Source organism: Lycorma delicatula, chromosome 8, assembly GCF_047948215.1.
Source record: "Lycorma delicatula isolate Av1 chromosome 8, ASM4794821v1, whole genome shotgun sequence".
Taxonomy (NCBI): domain Eukaryota; kingdom Metazoa; phylum Arthropoda; class Insecta; order Hemiptera; family Fulgoridae; genus Lycorma; species Lycorma delicatula.
This window is the reverse complement of record NC_134462.1, coordinates 10,523,633-10,541,282: the sequence shown is the minus strand read 5'-3', so window position 1 is coordinate 10,541,282 and position 17,650 is coordinate 10,523,633. Positions and strand designations below refer to the sequence as shown.

Here is a 17,650-nt window from a genome sequence, read left to right as displayed (position 1 = left end):
ATTAGTGTAATTATACCCTAACTGTTATAAAACAGCAAATATTAAAGTATTATAAAAAAAACCTAACCTAAGAAACAGGGTAAAAACCCAATAGCAAACACATATCTTATTTAAAACTAATAAAATGTAAATTAAGGACAAATACTGATTCACAAATTTTAGTTGATAATTAATTTATAACATAAAAAAACCACGTGTAAAACTAGAAAATAAATCATTGTGCACTGGAGAAATTTGTCATAAATATTTACTAAACATAAATTATAACATCAGTATATTGATGTTACGTAACATAATTATGAGGGCAATATTTTACCCAATAAGCAATTAAATCCTAGATTGGACTTTTTATAATCACAAAATCAAACACAGCCTCTGGATTTCATATCCACAGGTAGAGTTGCCCTCATTAAATTTTACAAATGCAAAATAATTCTAAAGGTATTCGCATCCTTAGCATGGATAGGGGCAACTCATCATTGTATTTGTTTTGTTATAAAACAAAACTGGAAAGGAAGGGATAAAAATCAAGAAACTGAAGTGATTTACTCATAGAGTGCAAAATGAGACTAACTCAACCCAAAGGAACATTTCAAAGCCTCCAACTGGCATTATGTATCTCATACCCACAAAACATCAAGAGATTAAGAGTACATTCACCCAGGATAAGGGCAACATATTCCTAAACAATTACAACATTAACTAACTCAAATATAAGCTACAATAAAATTGCTTTGCCTTCAGATATTAAACAACCCACCCAAGAACAAACTGAAACTTCTGTTTTAACAAAAACCTTGACTATTACGAGAACTGTAGGTGGTTATTTAGAAATATTCCAATAACAATCAATTTGATCTGATCATTCAACCAGATCTAATTACAAAGTAATTCATTTGATTATAAAAGAATCCAATAATCTGGGCTTGGTCCAGACCAGTTACATCCAGATTAAGTAGAAGTTAATTATTACATCAATTTTTTTTCAGTTACAAAATTCAACCTTTTAATCTCATCATTTTCTATAATCAAATACTATAAAAATAAAATTTAAAGAATTTTTATTCCCATCTTACATTAGTTTTATTCTAAGTACTGCACTGTGATTTTATGAAGGAATATAAGTCATTTACAGGAAATGTATTATCTGGTTTTTAAAGATACATTACAGCATGTGAAAACACAGATATAGTTAATCATTAAATTGGGTTTTCAGCACTAACAAAAGAGTTAATCTTATACTTGCATCTATTATTCTCTCTACATAATTGTAGTGAAAAACTTTTACTTCTCATCCTTCAATATCCATAATGCAACTCACAGACACACAATCTAGATGACTCCCCATAGTACCTAGCCAGAAAAGTAGAGAATGAGGGAGTAAATATAAGCATAAGGAAAAGGGAAAGAAATAACCCAAAGATGGACTCCCAGGAGAAAACAATGTACTTTTACAATTTCTCCAATGATCGTGTAAAATATAGACCTAAAATTTTGCAAATTCTAACAAATAACAAATGAGAGTGTTAACACTAATACTAGAAAAAACTGTAATGTTCTATTGGATGATCTATTCACAGAATTTAACTTTTTTTTAAATACAACATCAAAAAAGAAGAAACTAAATACATAGAAAATGTCACAGATCTGATGAATCATAATTTCTTACATTTTTAATCAATATACTTACATTACAAGTTACTTTAATGACTTAATTCACTGGATAAGACAGACAAATCTAAAAAAAAAACAAAAGCAATATAGAAATAATAACACATTGTTAATAATTAAAAATTAGAGATACAATATTTTCAATTTTCCATAGCTAATAGAATATATTTTATGAATATTCAGGTCACTTTACATTACTACAACATTATGGTTACCTTACACTTACTTTTTAAGTAGTTATATTAAAAATTTGTAAACAAATTTTAATTAACAAAATAATTTAACATTAAAAAACCTTTTATACTCATAAAAAATCAATAAATAACCTACAATTGAAACATATATATATATATTTATTTTCATTCTATGAAATTTAGAATAATATACATAAGCTTAATAATAATATACAATTTAAAAGTCTTAAGATTCAATTCAATCTACAGTTTAGACAGCACTGTTAATAGAACCCAACCGCCAAATATGACATTTTTCACTAACAATATGGGTATTTAAATAAATATAATTTTTACATTTAGTACATAAATATTTTTTCAACACAAAATTTCAAGCATAAATATTTTTAATGCTTAATGTTGATAAATCTCCTCATTGTTGAAATTTACTAAAATTAATTGAGAATCTTAAAACTTGTTAAAATTCTCAATTAGGTAATAACATTTTCAACAACATTAAAATAAAATCTTTACTGGTGTGGCTCCCCTTTTAACCTTACTTGAGAAGCAGATTAGCAAGAAAAAAGACATATTGGCAGACCTTAAGAAAGGGGGAAACATTGGTTACAAATATAAAAACAAATTATGTAATATTAAAAGAGGGGAAGCTCCTTATGAAATTTTAAATAACTGACTTGAAATACCATTTTTATTAATTACGTAATAAAACATTTCAAAACAGTTGTCAAAATTATAAAAGAATTATTATAAAATTCTGTTTGCTTTCTAAACAAACACATTTATTATCAAGAAATATTTTTTATATTCAACAAAATTCTAAATAATGCTATTGTGTAATTAGTGTTTTAGAAACAAATCTGTATATTACATCCATTAAGAATGTACCCACAAAATTGCTTCACAACCTCCACAATTATTAACTAATTTCATATTACTCACTAACGAAGATAATTATAAAATGTATTACAAACTGATACATATTATGATTATTCAGGTCAGTTTACATTCCTACATTATGATTACCTTACAACAACTTACTTATCTCAAATATAAGTAAAAACCAGCATTGTGATGAGGTAAAAAGATTACCTAATCACAAAATGAAAAATCATACATAATATTTAAATAAATAGATACTATCCACTTACTCTTTAATGCTGTCTGTGCTTTGAACGGCGTAAAATTATTTCGCTAAATTACAGCCACTCCACACATAATGCAATCATATTACACTGATATCCTTAAGATCAAAGCAATAAGGCTTAATATTAACTTAAAATTCCATAATCCATTTATCCAATGCAAATCCTAACACATTTATGAGATCCATTTACTTCATTTCTTGTATTAATGATTATGTGTGATGCAAAGACTACTTTCTTTCTATAAATACAAATCAGAATGAGTTCAAATTCATATAAAGAAATATTGTTTTTTTGGCAAGATAAAATAATAATCCTAAGTGATATCAAATATTAATTTAATGGTATTATGAATAAAAAAAAAAAATCAGATAATATATATAATAAACAATTATAACTACAAAAATATTTTAAAATACAAGCAAATTATTTTAGAATGCTAACTTAAAAAATGCTCATCTCTTTCCTTAAAAACATATGTTGAAGTGAAAACGGCTAGTCAACCACAAAAGTAATAACTAATAAAAATGTGAGGGGGAACATTATGAACCAAATGAAAAACCAGACATTTAATTGTATTATTTTGTATTTGTAAAATATTCTGTAGCTGGAAAATAAAAGTTTTCATGTTATTTTAGCAAGTTTACATAATAAATAGATTATAGACAAGACAAGTATAGTTGTAGGCTTGTTTTTCTCGATACACCATGGGAGTAATCTATTCATATAGAATGAAGATCAACTACTAATTACAAATAATAATGTTAAAAGCGGATTGTTGGTTTCAAAACCTGTGATACAATCAATTCCTATAAAGAACTACACTAACCTATAAACTTCCAATAACTTTAACAGAATATAAATGAATTACCACTGTAACTTTTTTTAAAAAATAACGCTAACTAATGCTGATTTAGTGTTTCAATTCGGAAAATAATAGTATATTGACCATTTTTCTGTTTTTATTCCCCAATAGTAAAATCTTAGTGTTGTTTAAATACAAAAAAATGAAACATACTTTCATATAATGAAAGCTATTAAGAAATCAACGAGTTCAACATGCTTCAAAAGAACAAAATCTATTGACATTACAACCAAAATAAATATTCAAACAATAAACAACGATAAATAAATAAACGATTATTATCGTTTATTTATTTATCGTTGGATTAACTTATAGGTAATTTGTATCCTACATTCTTATTATCTAAATTAATTAAAATGTTGAGTAAATAACTACAAAATAAAAACGAAGATGTTGTAAACAAACTTATTCTTACTAAAGGAGGTTATGTTTTTTTTTCAGAAAAACATTAAAACATAAGCATTATTAAATGTATATGCTACATTGATCACTACTCTAGTTCACATCCCCAAGCCTAAAACATAAAAATAAAATTCTTTCCATTTACCACTATTGAAAACAACCTCTATATTAGTTATAAAAACGGAAAACTATCTGCATATGTATATTATTACTAGTGTAACTTAATTTTCTTCATACTGGCAACTCAATGAAAAGTATCAGCTTAATTGTACAAACTGTTTGGTATTATAACCATTGACTCACTTTTTTTTTACAAATAGTAAAATTTATTTCAGTAATTTACTTAATATCACTTAATTTTTTCGGCTAGTTAACATATTTTAGTTTCTTTTCGAAGACAACACATTTTAATACATTTACAAAGTAAGTCATTTATATATAATTCTTTTCCCCAGAAGCTTACTTAATTAGCGTACCTAAGTAATCTTTTAAGGATTATTAAACTCAAGAACACAATCAATTTTTTTTTTTTACTTTATGAGGAATAGTTACACAAAACACAACTTTTTCTAAACATTATACTCAGCTGCTTCGCCATTAAATCCCTTCTTCGTTAGACTAAAAAACTGCCACTTGGAGTGCTAGTAATCACATGTAGTTCTACGTACAATATGAGTTTGATAAAAACAAATACGTACTGTACTCAAAACTGTTAATTTGCAAATGTTCAAGGCTAGGCGCGTACTGGTGGCTTTTGTCACTGTCGCGAACATTTTGTCTTGTTACGTCTACTGCTTCAATGCGTACACTCTGAGTGGTTGTCGCACTAAAAAATTAGGATTTTCATTATCATAGATCCTATATCTATATGGATTTCAATGATGCTGCCGGTCTTATATGCACTTATCGGAAAAAAATAAATGCTATTGGGTTCAACCGTTGTGAAGTGAAATCAACTTAAAGAAAAATATTTCACAAACTGTGATCCTACCTCAAGAAATTCTTCTTTTTCTATAAGACTGTTTCGAAGAATTGCTGCTCGGTTCTGTACCAAAATACAAATATTCGCTAATCAATTCACCTGAAGAGGTTCATTGTAACTTTAATGTAAGCATTATTAAATATTAATATTTATACGGTTATTATACTGAATTGTAGCTCAGTAATTTGGCCCACATTTGAGTGACATTGACTTTCTATTGTATAAATAATTTGTATTAATTTTAAAAATGAATAGTTATTTACTGCTTATTTTACTTTCAGTAGTTATTATAATGCGTGAAGGATCTCATAAAAAAAAAAACGCTGCCAAATATTTACTCAAAAAAAAAATCATTGTAATTAGATACCTTGTAAAAAGAAATAAGGTGACACATTATGCAATTTAAAAAAATTAGTTTGTGTTTTTATACACATTGACAGGTTTTATCAAGAAATACACAAATTTTAGTCTTTCTCAGAAAATCTTTATTTATTCATCAATATTGATTTTGTCACTTTCAAAGTACTCCTTTTTAGATATAATACACTTATACCAGCACTTTTTCCAATTTTTGAAGCATCTCTTAATACAATTTCTGGTATGGCATTTAGCTCCAGCTGTTCTGTCTTTATCTCTTCAATACTGGAAAAACGTTGTTTTTCATGGTTCTTTTTAGCTTGGGGAATAAAAAGATGTCACAAGAGGCCTCCTGTGAGGCCACGTTCAGTGAATATGTTGGTTGAGGCATCATAACAGTGCTGTTTTTGGCCCAAAAATCAATGAAAAAGCAAGAGTGAAGGGTGAGCTGGTGCATTGTTGTGGTGTAATTGCCAAAAAGTTTTTCATCACAAATCTGGGCATTTTCTTCAAATCACTTCACACAAACGGCATAGAACTTCCAGGCAGTAATCCTTATTAATTCTCTGATAATGATTAAGCAATTGTTCATAATCATTTTCTTCACTTTTCGATGTTGTCATTGGATGTTGGTGTGCTGAGACATGCAGGGTGCTCATCCTCTTCATGGTCCTCTTGGAAACGTTTTTACAACTTATAAATACTTATTTTATTCAAAGAAGAATCGCCAAAAGCAACATTCAACATTTCCAATTTAGTGCCACACTTTATTACATTCTTAAAGAAAAATTTAATGCAAATTCTTTGTTCCATCTTTTCCACACGTTAAAAATTGCCAACTATACCAAAAATATGAGTAACCATTTCAACAGCCAACAGTAAACTAAGCATCCAATATGGCTACCAATGTAAACATTCTTACGGACAAGTGTATCAATAAAGACGGCCTCCATGGCATGAGTGGTAGCATCTTGGCCTTTCATCTGGAGGTCCCGGATTCGAATCCCAGTCAGGCATGGCATTTTCACAAACGTTAAAAATCATTCCTCTCATCCTCTGAAGCAATACATAATCCTGGAGGTTGTATATCAATAAAACAAAAGAATTTATGACAATTGGACTTAAACACTCTGGGAAATAAAAAAATTGTGTTTATTTTTTTTAATTAAACCTCATATTGTTTTTAAAATGTTTAATAATTAATTAGTGTTTTTGGAAATTACACAATCCCAATATTTCTGTAATTAGTAATCTAGTAAATGTTTATTGTAAAACAGAAAAAAAATCAGTGAAAATAAAATTTCATTTTTAATAAAAAAAAAATTTGTAACATAATAAAAAATTATGTTTTAAACAATGAAAACTGCTAGGCAAACATAGAACATGGATTACTAACCATGTTACTCATGGATTATTAACCATGTTTATACAAATAGAAACTGGCAGAACCACACTACATTTAAACAAACACACAATTTGACAAGAGATGTACAACTGCATCTGTTAGAAAGAGCAATAATTCAGCAGATGTTTGGTCAGTGTATATAACACAAACCAGGAAATGTTTTTAATTATTCAAATTAGGATGCCACTGAAAAAATTATATTCATAGATAAATCAGCATAAAGTAAGATCAATTGGTTGTTGCAGAATGCAAACAATAATCGCTTTGTGACAATTTTTTATTTATATAAATGTAACTATCAAAGATCTATAAATGAATATTTGAGAGCACACATCTTCCAGTTGTAAGGTTAAAATAATTGAGTAAAGTCATATCTTTATTTACATGACTTATTTTATTAAAAAGTTGTTTGACTTATTTAATGCACTTCTTCATTGCATTCGGTTTTGTATAAATCTCTCAGCCTCATTTTACATCTTCAGTTGCCTGTTGCATATTTTCTGATACTGCCTTCCTTTTTTTTGTGTTCTTTACTACCTTCTGGATTTTTCTTCATTATCTTCAAATCTCTTCATTTTTATTCTATACACTCACCCAATTATAATAATTTTTTTGTAAAATATTCAAAAACGTATTTCCTTTGTTTGTTATTTTTCTGTGGTGTATGTTTTTTTGAGTATACTATATTTTCTACAGATTTTTTCTAATCTTTTTCTATTAATATTTATCAGTAGATTTAACTTCTGCATAAACACTATTCTGCTTTTAACATCTCTTTTACATCATCCACCCTTTTGTAATTTTCCTACCTAAATAAAAAAAAAATTCCAGAATATTATGACTTCTCATAACTTTTATAACTCCTCATTATTCTCCACTCCAGTGCATTTTTTTGTTTATTTTTAAAATGGAACTTTCCCCCAACAATTTATCTAAACCAATCTACTTTTTCCAACATATTCAAAGTTTGGGAAAAAATGCACTACATGTACATAATTTCACATTTAAAATTTTTTGTATCCAGATGGTGACTCCACCTGCTAATTTCAGTTTTAGTTCCTTTATTGGTTCTTTTATAAAAAAATAAAAAGAAAAGTAAAAGTAGCCTCTATCTGTTGTACTGCAGTTTGTCTTTCATTTTCTTCTTATACAAATTATAAATGTTTCTTTCTTTATTTCAATCCAATTTTTTTAATCTTAAGCTTTCCATGTAATCAAATGGTTTTTAATATCTACTGATGCCCGTATAGATTGTTTTGTTTTTCTCCAACCTGCCTTTTAGAACATATAGCTGGGATTTATTTATTTTGTTCAATGTTACCTCTATTGTTCTGTAAATTGGGGGTAATTCAGTATATCTTTTCCTTAGATTCTTGTAATTAAATTTATATGTCACTGGTACTAAATTATTACCATTGTCTGCTCCTAAATATGTTTCACAATCCATAATTGGTTATAATTTTACTGTAAAACTACAATGTACACAATAAAAAAATATAAGCTTTTTATGAATTAACTTTTTAATCTATTTTTAAAATGTACATTGTAATGAATATTTAAATAACTCCCTATTAACATAAGATATTCTCACACAAATTTTCAGTTTTTATGAGTAGGGACGCAAGTTAGCAACAACATAATCCATAGGAAAGTAACTAACGTTATTTAAGTTAGGATATAAATTTATAAATGCAGAACAGTACAAAATTTAATTTCGGTAAAAGATACTCATCAAACATTTTAAACAAAATATCTAATTCGAATCAAACGGTCTCTGAACACATCATAATATACGAGTATCTTAAAATAAAATTACTAGGTTACTACCTAATAGTAAGGTTTTCTTTTTCTTTCCTGATTAGCCTCCGGTAATTACCTTTCAGATAATACTTCAGAGGATGATATGTATGAGTGTAGTCTTGTACAGTCTCAGTTCAACCATTCCTGAGATGTGTGCTTAATTGAAACCTAACCACCAAAGAACACCCGTAGTATCCACGATCTAGTATTCAAATCCTTGTAAAAATAACTGACTTTAACCTAATAGTAAGCTACCCTGATATTAACAACACTATTACAAACTGCTATTACTCTCGTTAGTGTTGAAAAAATTTGAAATTGTAACTGATTTAATGTTGAACTACCTATGATTTTTAAAAACTTGTTTGTTAAATTAAATAATTCACCTTCGGCCATTAATTACAAGAACGTAACAATGTAAATAATTTTTACGTAAGCGATTATGGTAACAAATGTTTTGTCTTTATTTACACTGATTATTATGATGTCATAAAATATTCTAACGATTAAAAGAGAACAGATCACTTATGTAGCAGACTTTGGTTGAAGCCTTTGGGTTAATTAATACACCTTTAATAATTTTTATGTAGCCATGATTCTCTCATCAGGATCTCTTTGCTTTCTTTCTGTCTATTGAAATTATAATGCATAAAACAAAAACCTAATTCATAATCATTATTAATTTTATAATTCAAGTTAAATATTCACGATTTAATTTTTCTTGCATGCATGTCTGATTTTTATCTCAACTGTTTATATAATAGGTTTGTTGTAATACCATAAGTTATACAAATATATATAACAATGCAGTGCTGTTTTTATCTTTGAGTATCTTGAGGTAGATACTCCAGCACTTTCGAAATTTCAAAATGAAAAAAATATGTCCAAAAATTATAAGTTATGATATTTCAAAACAATGTATTTTGATCACTAAATTATAATACCCGTGAACTGGTGTCTCTGAAAGGTGTCGTGAATGAACTGCGTAGTGTGTTTTGTTTTGTGAAAATCTGTTTATAAAAAATAGAAATATTTCAACCGCCCTCTTTATATTTATTTATTAATATAGATGTGTTTTAATAAGTAATGGATGTACTACAAGAAAGCAGTACCGATTCTGGTGAGCTGTCAAGCGTATGATACGGGGTTGTGTTTTCATTGTCGTTCATCCAGTATTGGGAACGAAACTTGTGTTTTGGACCATAGTAATATTGTCACTTGTGCAAACAAGTAACATTAGATACTACATTAGTTTTTATGATTAGCTAACATTATACAACGACCTTAAATTGTATTAGTTACATTTGTCTAATGTTTTAACAGTGGTATTCGTGGATCTATTTCCATAACGAAATCGCCGTATTTATTTTATCATTTACACTTCGCGATTGCTTATACAAAATACAGTATTGGTTAGTAATTGACCCAGTTGATTTAAGAACCCACTGTGTTGAACGTATTAAATTTGGAGAATTTTAATAATATCAAATAAATAATTTAAAAAAATTAATTTAGTTCATAAACAAAAACATTAGGATATGATATACAGCAATTGGATTTGTAATGAAGACTAACAATTAGTTGCTAGTTAATTTGTTGCATAAGACAATATTATTGTTAATATGGTTCCATATACTACAGAACAAAATTGTAATTAAAAAAAATTAAAACATTACAATTATATAAAATATACTTATAATCTACTATATTAACTATTCAAATAATTTTGTAAAGTAATTAAAATGATGACTTGCTTTCTGAATATGCAGATATATATTTATAGAAGATATTTTCAAAACTTATAATCCAGGCCTTTCCTCTTTGGTATTGCTGAGGTTGGAATTTTATATACATTTTAGCATTTCCTGAGTACCTCTAATAGAATGAATTAGTCTTGAAAAAAATTTCTGGAAGCATATTTACAGATGTCCTCACACCAGAAATATGTACTATTTTATTAACTATGTAACTTTGAAGTGAACTTTTAATTTCCTTAATATAAATGTGATGTTACCCATTGGAATGCATATATTTTTTGTACACACTCCCATTTTAAGTTGAATTTGAACAGAATCCAAGAAATCCAGATAATGTAAGTCAACAAATTTTTAATTGCAAAAACTTGTGGTCTATATTGATGATTAGAAGAGATACCTTATTTTTACAAAAAAAAGTAATTCTGAGCAATTACTTGATCAATTTAAATTTTTTTAATACTTTAATATACCTTAGTAGATATGTTTGGGATCAGGAAAACACAAGTTCGAGATGTCAACAAGCAGGTTTGGACAGTGGGTGGCCTGTGCAAGTTCAGAGTTTGCATCATGTTATCAGTGCTCTAGTCAGTTAGCCAATCAGTTTTGTGTACTATGGCGATTCTCTGTTCAGAGAGGTTAGGGTAAAGTTTTTTGGAGAGGGAAAATTAGACCATAAACTAACCTTAATAGTCATTAGAGTCTGAATCTAATGATTATCTGTCGTCGTACAGATTACTAATAGCACTGAACATGTGGTGTAGTTTTTCTCAGTAGTGTTTATATTTCTGTTAAAAAAAAAATTCAAACAAGTGTCTTGCCAACCTTGGCAACTTCTCCACAAACATCTAACCTTAACCTCTCTCTACAGAATTGATTTGCATCCGAACAGGTTTCGATAACTCACAAAATTGATAGCCAACTGACTAATAAGAGTGCTAATAACATTGCATAAACTTTGACATTTCACAGGTAACCTGCTGACCAAACCTGCTTTCTGACATTTAGATTTTGTGTTTTCTTGATCGTAAGCAGATCTACTAAAGATCTATTTACCTAAAGAAATAAGCATGCATTAAAGTGAGAAAAATTTATGTGGAGAAGTAATTGCTCAGAATTTCTAAAAAAAACTTTTACTCCGAACACTCATAGCCATGTTCTAGTCCATACCTATAGCCATGTATGAAATAACACATTATTCTACATTATTTTTTTAAATTTGTTTAAAAAAAAGTTTCTAGCCTCAGGGTTTTTCTATCATTATTTTAATAGGCTTACCGATATTGTAAATAAAAATTCTTTTCTGTTTTGATTGTAAACATGGCAGGCAGTTTGTTATTTTTCTAAACAATTAATTTAATCATAATACAAAAGTAACTTTTTTTGCAGAATATAATTTTTTTTATTTAAAGCAGTAGGTTATTATTTAACTTAGCCCACTATTCACTCATTCATAATTTTTAGACGTATCAAGATGAAGTTACAGCAAAACCAGGGTACTTTTCAAGAAGATGCCTGCAGAAGAAAGGCGATCTGTAACTTAGTTACAGATCACTCTACTAGTCACTGTACTTAGTCAGTTGTTAGTTGGCACCACTGAAAGGAGAAAATAAATTGAAATTATCATTGACTTTATATAATAAATAAATATGATCTAACCAAACTTAACCAATGCTTGAGTGTTGCTAACCTTGACTAGTGAGTGAAGCGAGCGAAGGTTAAGTTTGGTTAGATTTATACTTTTAGATTTATTTATTTAGTTACTTAGATAAATTTATTATAAGTTAGATTATAATTTTAATGTATTTATTTTTCCCTTTCAGTGGCACCATCTAACTAACTAATTAACTACAGGGACTAACTGACTAACTACAGATCGCCTGCGGACATCTCCCTGAAAAGTACCTAAACCAGTGATTACACTATATTTATATGAATCAAATTTTTTCACATTGGGTGCCTAGGTTTCTCTCTTTGTACATAAGATATTTTAAAAACATATTGCATAAGTTAATAACTGAATTGCCATAAGTACATTAAACATATTCAAGAATTTTGTAAAAATCATATTTTATTTTACTTGCCAAAAAGTGTTATAAAAGTTATAAAAAAAAGCAATGAAATTGTTAAAAATTTTGCTTTGGTCAAAAATGAATATAGAATTATACATTATATTATTTTGAATTACTCTTCTGAAAAGTCGTGTAAATAAACATTTACATTTAACATTTCTCATTTGTATTGAGATTACATAGAGTTGAGTGAGTTAACCATTTTATTCAGTAAAAACTATGTAAGTTAAGCCTCTGAAAATTTAGAATCAAATATTTTATATGCATAAAAAGTTACTTTTAGAAGTCTGTTATGAAAAAAAGATCCAAGGGAGGTCATTAATTGCAAAACTAAGAAATGAACTCAAAATGGAGTTGGGTTACTTCATATTGAGCAATTGCAGGAATAGAAATATCATTAATGCATGCAGTCTTTTATCTCTGAAAATAATAAATTTAATCTTCTATCAGAAGCAGTGGGTTCATGTATATGAAAAGCTGATTTAACAGCTAGGGTAGTTTTTTCTATAATATTCTTTAGCATTTAAAAAAAAATTAGTTGTGTGTTAAAATTAGCTATACTCAGTTCTTTACATCAATAAAAAATTCAACAATTGAATGTTATATTTATTAAGCTTACAACTGGTGAATATGTTTGTAGGTTGGGAATTTACATTATTACATTTGACTTAGCAGAACTGTAGCAGTTGAATTATGTTACCTACAGGTAGTTTGATTATATAATTATTGATAAAAGAGATTTCTTTCGTTATTTTTAGTGACAAATGTATCTTAAATTTATTCTTAATAGAATTGTTATATTTTTTATATGATCATATTAAAATTACAGAGAAAATTTTTGAAAAAAGCTAAATTATTACTTAACGAGTTACAACCTCTCATGTTAATTCAGCAGAAACTTTCAATAAGGCTTATGGGAATATCCCATTATTCATTAGAATATCATCCTATGTCTAAACATTGTGTATCCTTAAAACTCTATGCTCCTTTTTAACAATTAAAAAAAAATTAAAATGTGAATTCTGAAGATTTATTAAAACTACTGAAAAAGGTAACTTAAATGCAGTGCTACCAACAGAGTACTGCTATAAACTTGGTTAATCAGTTGGTTGTCGAAAAATCTACATACCTTTTTTTTGAATGCTTGAAAAAATTTATAAATTCGGTTTTTTTTTTTAGTGCTTGTAAAAAGTATATACATTTTGTAGCAAAGTGCACTAACATGGTGTATGTAAACTATTCTTCCAGTAAATTAATTGTGTTAAGGAAATTGAATATTAAAGTTTGATCACAATTTTTTTTTTAGTTTGAGATATCTCTCTCATCTACTTTTTGAAATTTTTTCAGCTTTCTGCATTTTTCTTTAAATTTGTCTGTTATTTTGGGTAATAAAAACTTACATTTATATAGTTTTATGGATTTTCCACCATATTTCATTTGGTAAAAGATAGCTTAAAGTTAATTTCAGTTAAAACTTTAATTAAGTTTTTCTAACATGGCACCGTTGGTAAAATACATTATTATATATAATATAAACTGCTTACCAATATATTATTTGTTTCCCTCAAATGCTTTTAGCTATTCTGCCATCTTCAGAAGGGATTATAATTTATGAGTGATATATATTATGATTTGAATAATATACATATTAAGTTATACACATAACAAGTGATCGTCATTTTGTAAAAATTAAAGTCTAAATAATTACATCCGTATTGTAATAGTATCACAGTTGTTATGAACTTTGTAGATTGTGGAGTCAGTTTAGCCAATGAATTTATTTGGACCATAATAATGTTTAGTTTCCAAAATATGTTTAGCAAAATTTGAATGATCTTTATATTTCTTTGTTATACAATTGATATGTTCTTTAGTTCTAATTTATGTCTGTTCAAATTATATTTATTACCATTTATTAGGATTTTAATTATAGCTCTATTATTAATAAAATTAATTACTTTATTATTAGTTGTATATGCTGTTTTTAAATTAAATGATTTATATATTTTATTAAATTTTCTATAGTTTACATTAATTCCATTTTTACATAATCTTTTTCTTAGTTATGTGTTTGTTTTATTTTTTCGCTATGTATAATTTATCTATTAAATTATCATAATATCCATTCGATGTGGCAATGTATTTAATATTATTTAATTTTTAGTATTTTGTTTGAGATATGTAATTACTCTGTAAATTAATAAATTGAAAGCGGCTATTTTCTGGTTCCAGGATGAAAAGAATTACAGTGTATTCTGGTATATTGTTGGATTGGTCCTATATATGTTTACGTCCAATTTATTATTATTGAAATTTTTATATCTAAATAATTGATTCTATTGTTAATTTCTTGATTCATAGTAAAATTAATATTTTCATCAAATGAGTTGACTGCTTTAACTATTATATTTTCTTCATTTTAGTTTTTTTTTAAATTAAATATGATTAAAATGTCATCCAGATCTTTTATGTAGTATGATTTGATGTTTATTAATTATTGATGGTAAAATGGTACTTCCAAAATTATTCATAAAAATGTCTGAAAGTGGTGATACCATGGCAAGCTGTTTCTCCTATCGGTAGAATTTATTATTGAATTTAAAATAATTGTATTTAAGGCATAATTTTAATCAATCATTTATTTCATATATTAAATTAGTTTGTAATTTCACTTCAGATAAGGTAGTGTTAATTAACTTTACGGTCTTGTTTGTATCAATACTTGTATACTTAACATTTATATCAATTGTCAGAGTTTAGTATTTTGTTTATATTATCAATACTTGTATACTTAACATTTATATCAATTGTCAGAGTTTAGTATTTTTGTTTATATTATCAAGAATATTTATTAATTTATAACTGTTCTTTAAATTACATTTATTTTCAATTTTAATATATTCTTTTAATGTATTTGATAAAAATTTACTTAATTGTTATGTATATTTTATATATGTATAAAATTTATGATTGGATGTGTAGGTATACTGGTTTTAATTTTTGGTAATGCTTTTGATATAGAGACTCCAGTATTAGTGAAGTTAAAATTTTGTTTAGTGTAATTGTCATTGAAAATATGTTTACATTTTTTAATCATTAGAGCAGTTTCTTTATTGATTTTATTTGTAGGATCTTTTATTTTTGTAAAATTATTATCTTGTATGAATTTTTTTTCTCGATATGTTGCACTTGAGGAAAACAAATAATACATTGGTAAGCAGTTTATAATATATATAAACGTTATTAGTGTTTTCACTGATTCATACCTTGCCAGTCGTAGGTTTGTTAATTGTGGGTTTAAACATTTTTTTAAATTAGGTGCACAAAGTCACAATTTGTTTTTTTTTTAAGTGAAATTTTTTATGGGAGAAATAATTTTTAATTGTTGATTTATTTCTGTAACTATTTAATTGATTTCATTTATTTTGTTTACATATTTACTACTTACAGTATATAACATTGTATTTAACCTGCATTCACATAGAAAAAACTCCAAAATCACATATAAAATCTCTGAATAGCTTTGAGTATTTCCTAAGGTTACCATACCATAACATTCTAATTTGTAACTTTTATAATAAAGATTTTTATTGGTCAACCCACTAATAGTGCAGTTGAATTGGAATAATATTCATTTTTAATCGTCATAGTCATTGGAATTTTTTATAATTGTGCTGAAATTCTATTCTTAAAACTGTTTTTTATTCTTAGCTGAGATTTTATGAAATGATATATGCCTTTTTAACAGATTTACAAGTAATTTAAAAGTTATTCATTAAGAAATAAATTCACTAAATTATTTTATTTTTATTAATCTTTAAAAACTGTACTATGATTTTATAAAGATTAAGAAATTTTATTATTAGAAAAAACAATTATGCATTTTAGGAATATATCTAAAATGCATAATTGTTTTCAAGATCAGAAAAATATATGCAAGTATTTTGAAAAGTCAAATAATAATAAGTGTGTAATTTAAACACTAGGTAGGAAGAATAAAGCTATGTAATAAAGCTATGTAGCTTACTGTTATTTAATAAATAACTCTGGCCATAAAAATTAAAACAATGAACTCTTTTTGTAATATTGAATGAAAAGCAATGTTATTAATAATAACATTATTATTAATGTTTTGATTCTATTTTAAATTGTTAAAAGATGTAGTTATTGTATTTATAAGCATATACATATCATGGTCTTTTCAAATATTTGAGTTTTTTTTCAGATTATTCTGATGAGACAGAAATGGGTAGTGTAATTGCATCATCAAGACTTCCTGTCGCTGTTGTTGATGCACGAAACAATAATGCAGGAGATAACCCACCATCTAGTGAGGAAGAACCAGAGCCTGCTCCTAAGCCAACTTTTGACACTGTTCTGCCCAGTGAACACTCGGTAATAATTTGACTACTTCGTGATAGAATATTTTTACATTTCAATATATGTACTGTTTGCTATGTTTTGAATGTGTGTTAATAAACTATTTAAAAGTTATTTTTGGTGTTTCTAAGTGAAGGATATTATTATCTTTCATTTACCAGGGGGTCTATGAATAATTTGTAAAATTTTAACTAAGCATAAAAAAGTATAGTTATAGATAATAATATAGTGATAAAACTTCTTTGGTCAAGAAAGTCTAAGTTGTATTTGTCATGGTAGGTTGAATTTAGCATTGTTTTATGTCACCATTTGGTGGAATTTTCAGGCTTATATATTAAGCTCAGGCAAGACTACTCAAAAAATTGAGCCTGAGTTTAACCTTTTAATTCGTACGAAAGTTCCAATACATTGGTGCCCATATGCCTCTGCTTGGCGACGCACATACCGGTAAGTTGTGATCTTACTGTGCATGTACATGAATGTTTGTTTTGTTAGTACTAGTAAAACACCGTGTTATGAATTTAAGACACTTTTTTCTATTTACAAACTATAACACATTCAGAAGGCCGTGTTTTTTGTTGAAAGATGAATTGTATTCACCTTGCTAGCCAAGTGGTGTTTATGTT

General features: G+C 27.0%; 2 protein-coding genes across 9 annotated transcripts in view; one reads left to right on the top strand and one right to left on the bottom strand.

The window, feature by feature from the left end:
• The window catches only part of LOC142328726 (uncharacterized), a 29,473-nt gene extending 24,908 nt beyond the window's left edge, over nt 1-4,565 (bottom strand). Inside the window, exons 1-3 of one of the 4 annotated variants that reach the window (XM_075372687.1) lie at nt 4,420-4,565; nt 3,014-3,248; nt 1,691-1,738 (exon numbers count right to left, since the gene is read on the bottom strand). The gene's annotated coding sequence lies outside the window, so the exon portion shown is untranslated. Of the gene's footprint in view, nt 1-1,690; nt 1,739-3,013; nt 3,249-4,203; nt 4,392-4,419 lie in introns of those variants that run through there. The other 3 variants (XM_075372686.1, XM_075372683.1, XM_075372684.1) reach the window with 3 other exon arrangements.
• A 673-nt stretch (nt 4,566-5,238) lies between these two features.
• The window catches only part of LOC142328814 (protein cereblon-like), a 38,120-nt gene continuing 25,708 nt past the window's right edge, over nt 5,239-17,650 (top strand). Inside the window, exons 1-3 of one of the 5 annotated variants that reach the window (XM_075372864.1) lie at nt 9,767-9,938; nt 12,396-12,473; nt 16,870-17,039. In XM_075372864.1, the coding sequence (XP_075228979.1) occupies nt 16,890-17,039 (150 nt within the window). In that variant the 5' untranslated portion in view covers nt 9,767-9,938; nt 12,396-12,473; nt 16,870-16,889. Of the gene's footprint in view, nt 5,382-9,759; nt 9,939-10,888; nt 10,911-12,395; nt 12,474-13,322; nt 13,351-16,869; nt 17,040-17,650 lie in introns of those variants that run through there. The other 4 variants (XM_075372865.1, XM_075372862.1, XM_075372866.1 and 1 more) reach the window with 4 other exon arrangements.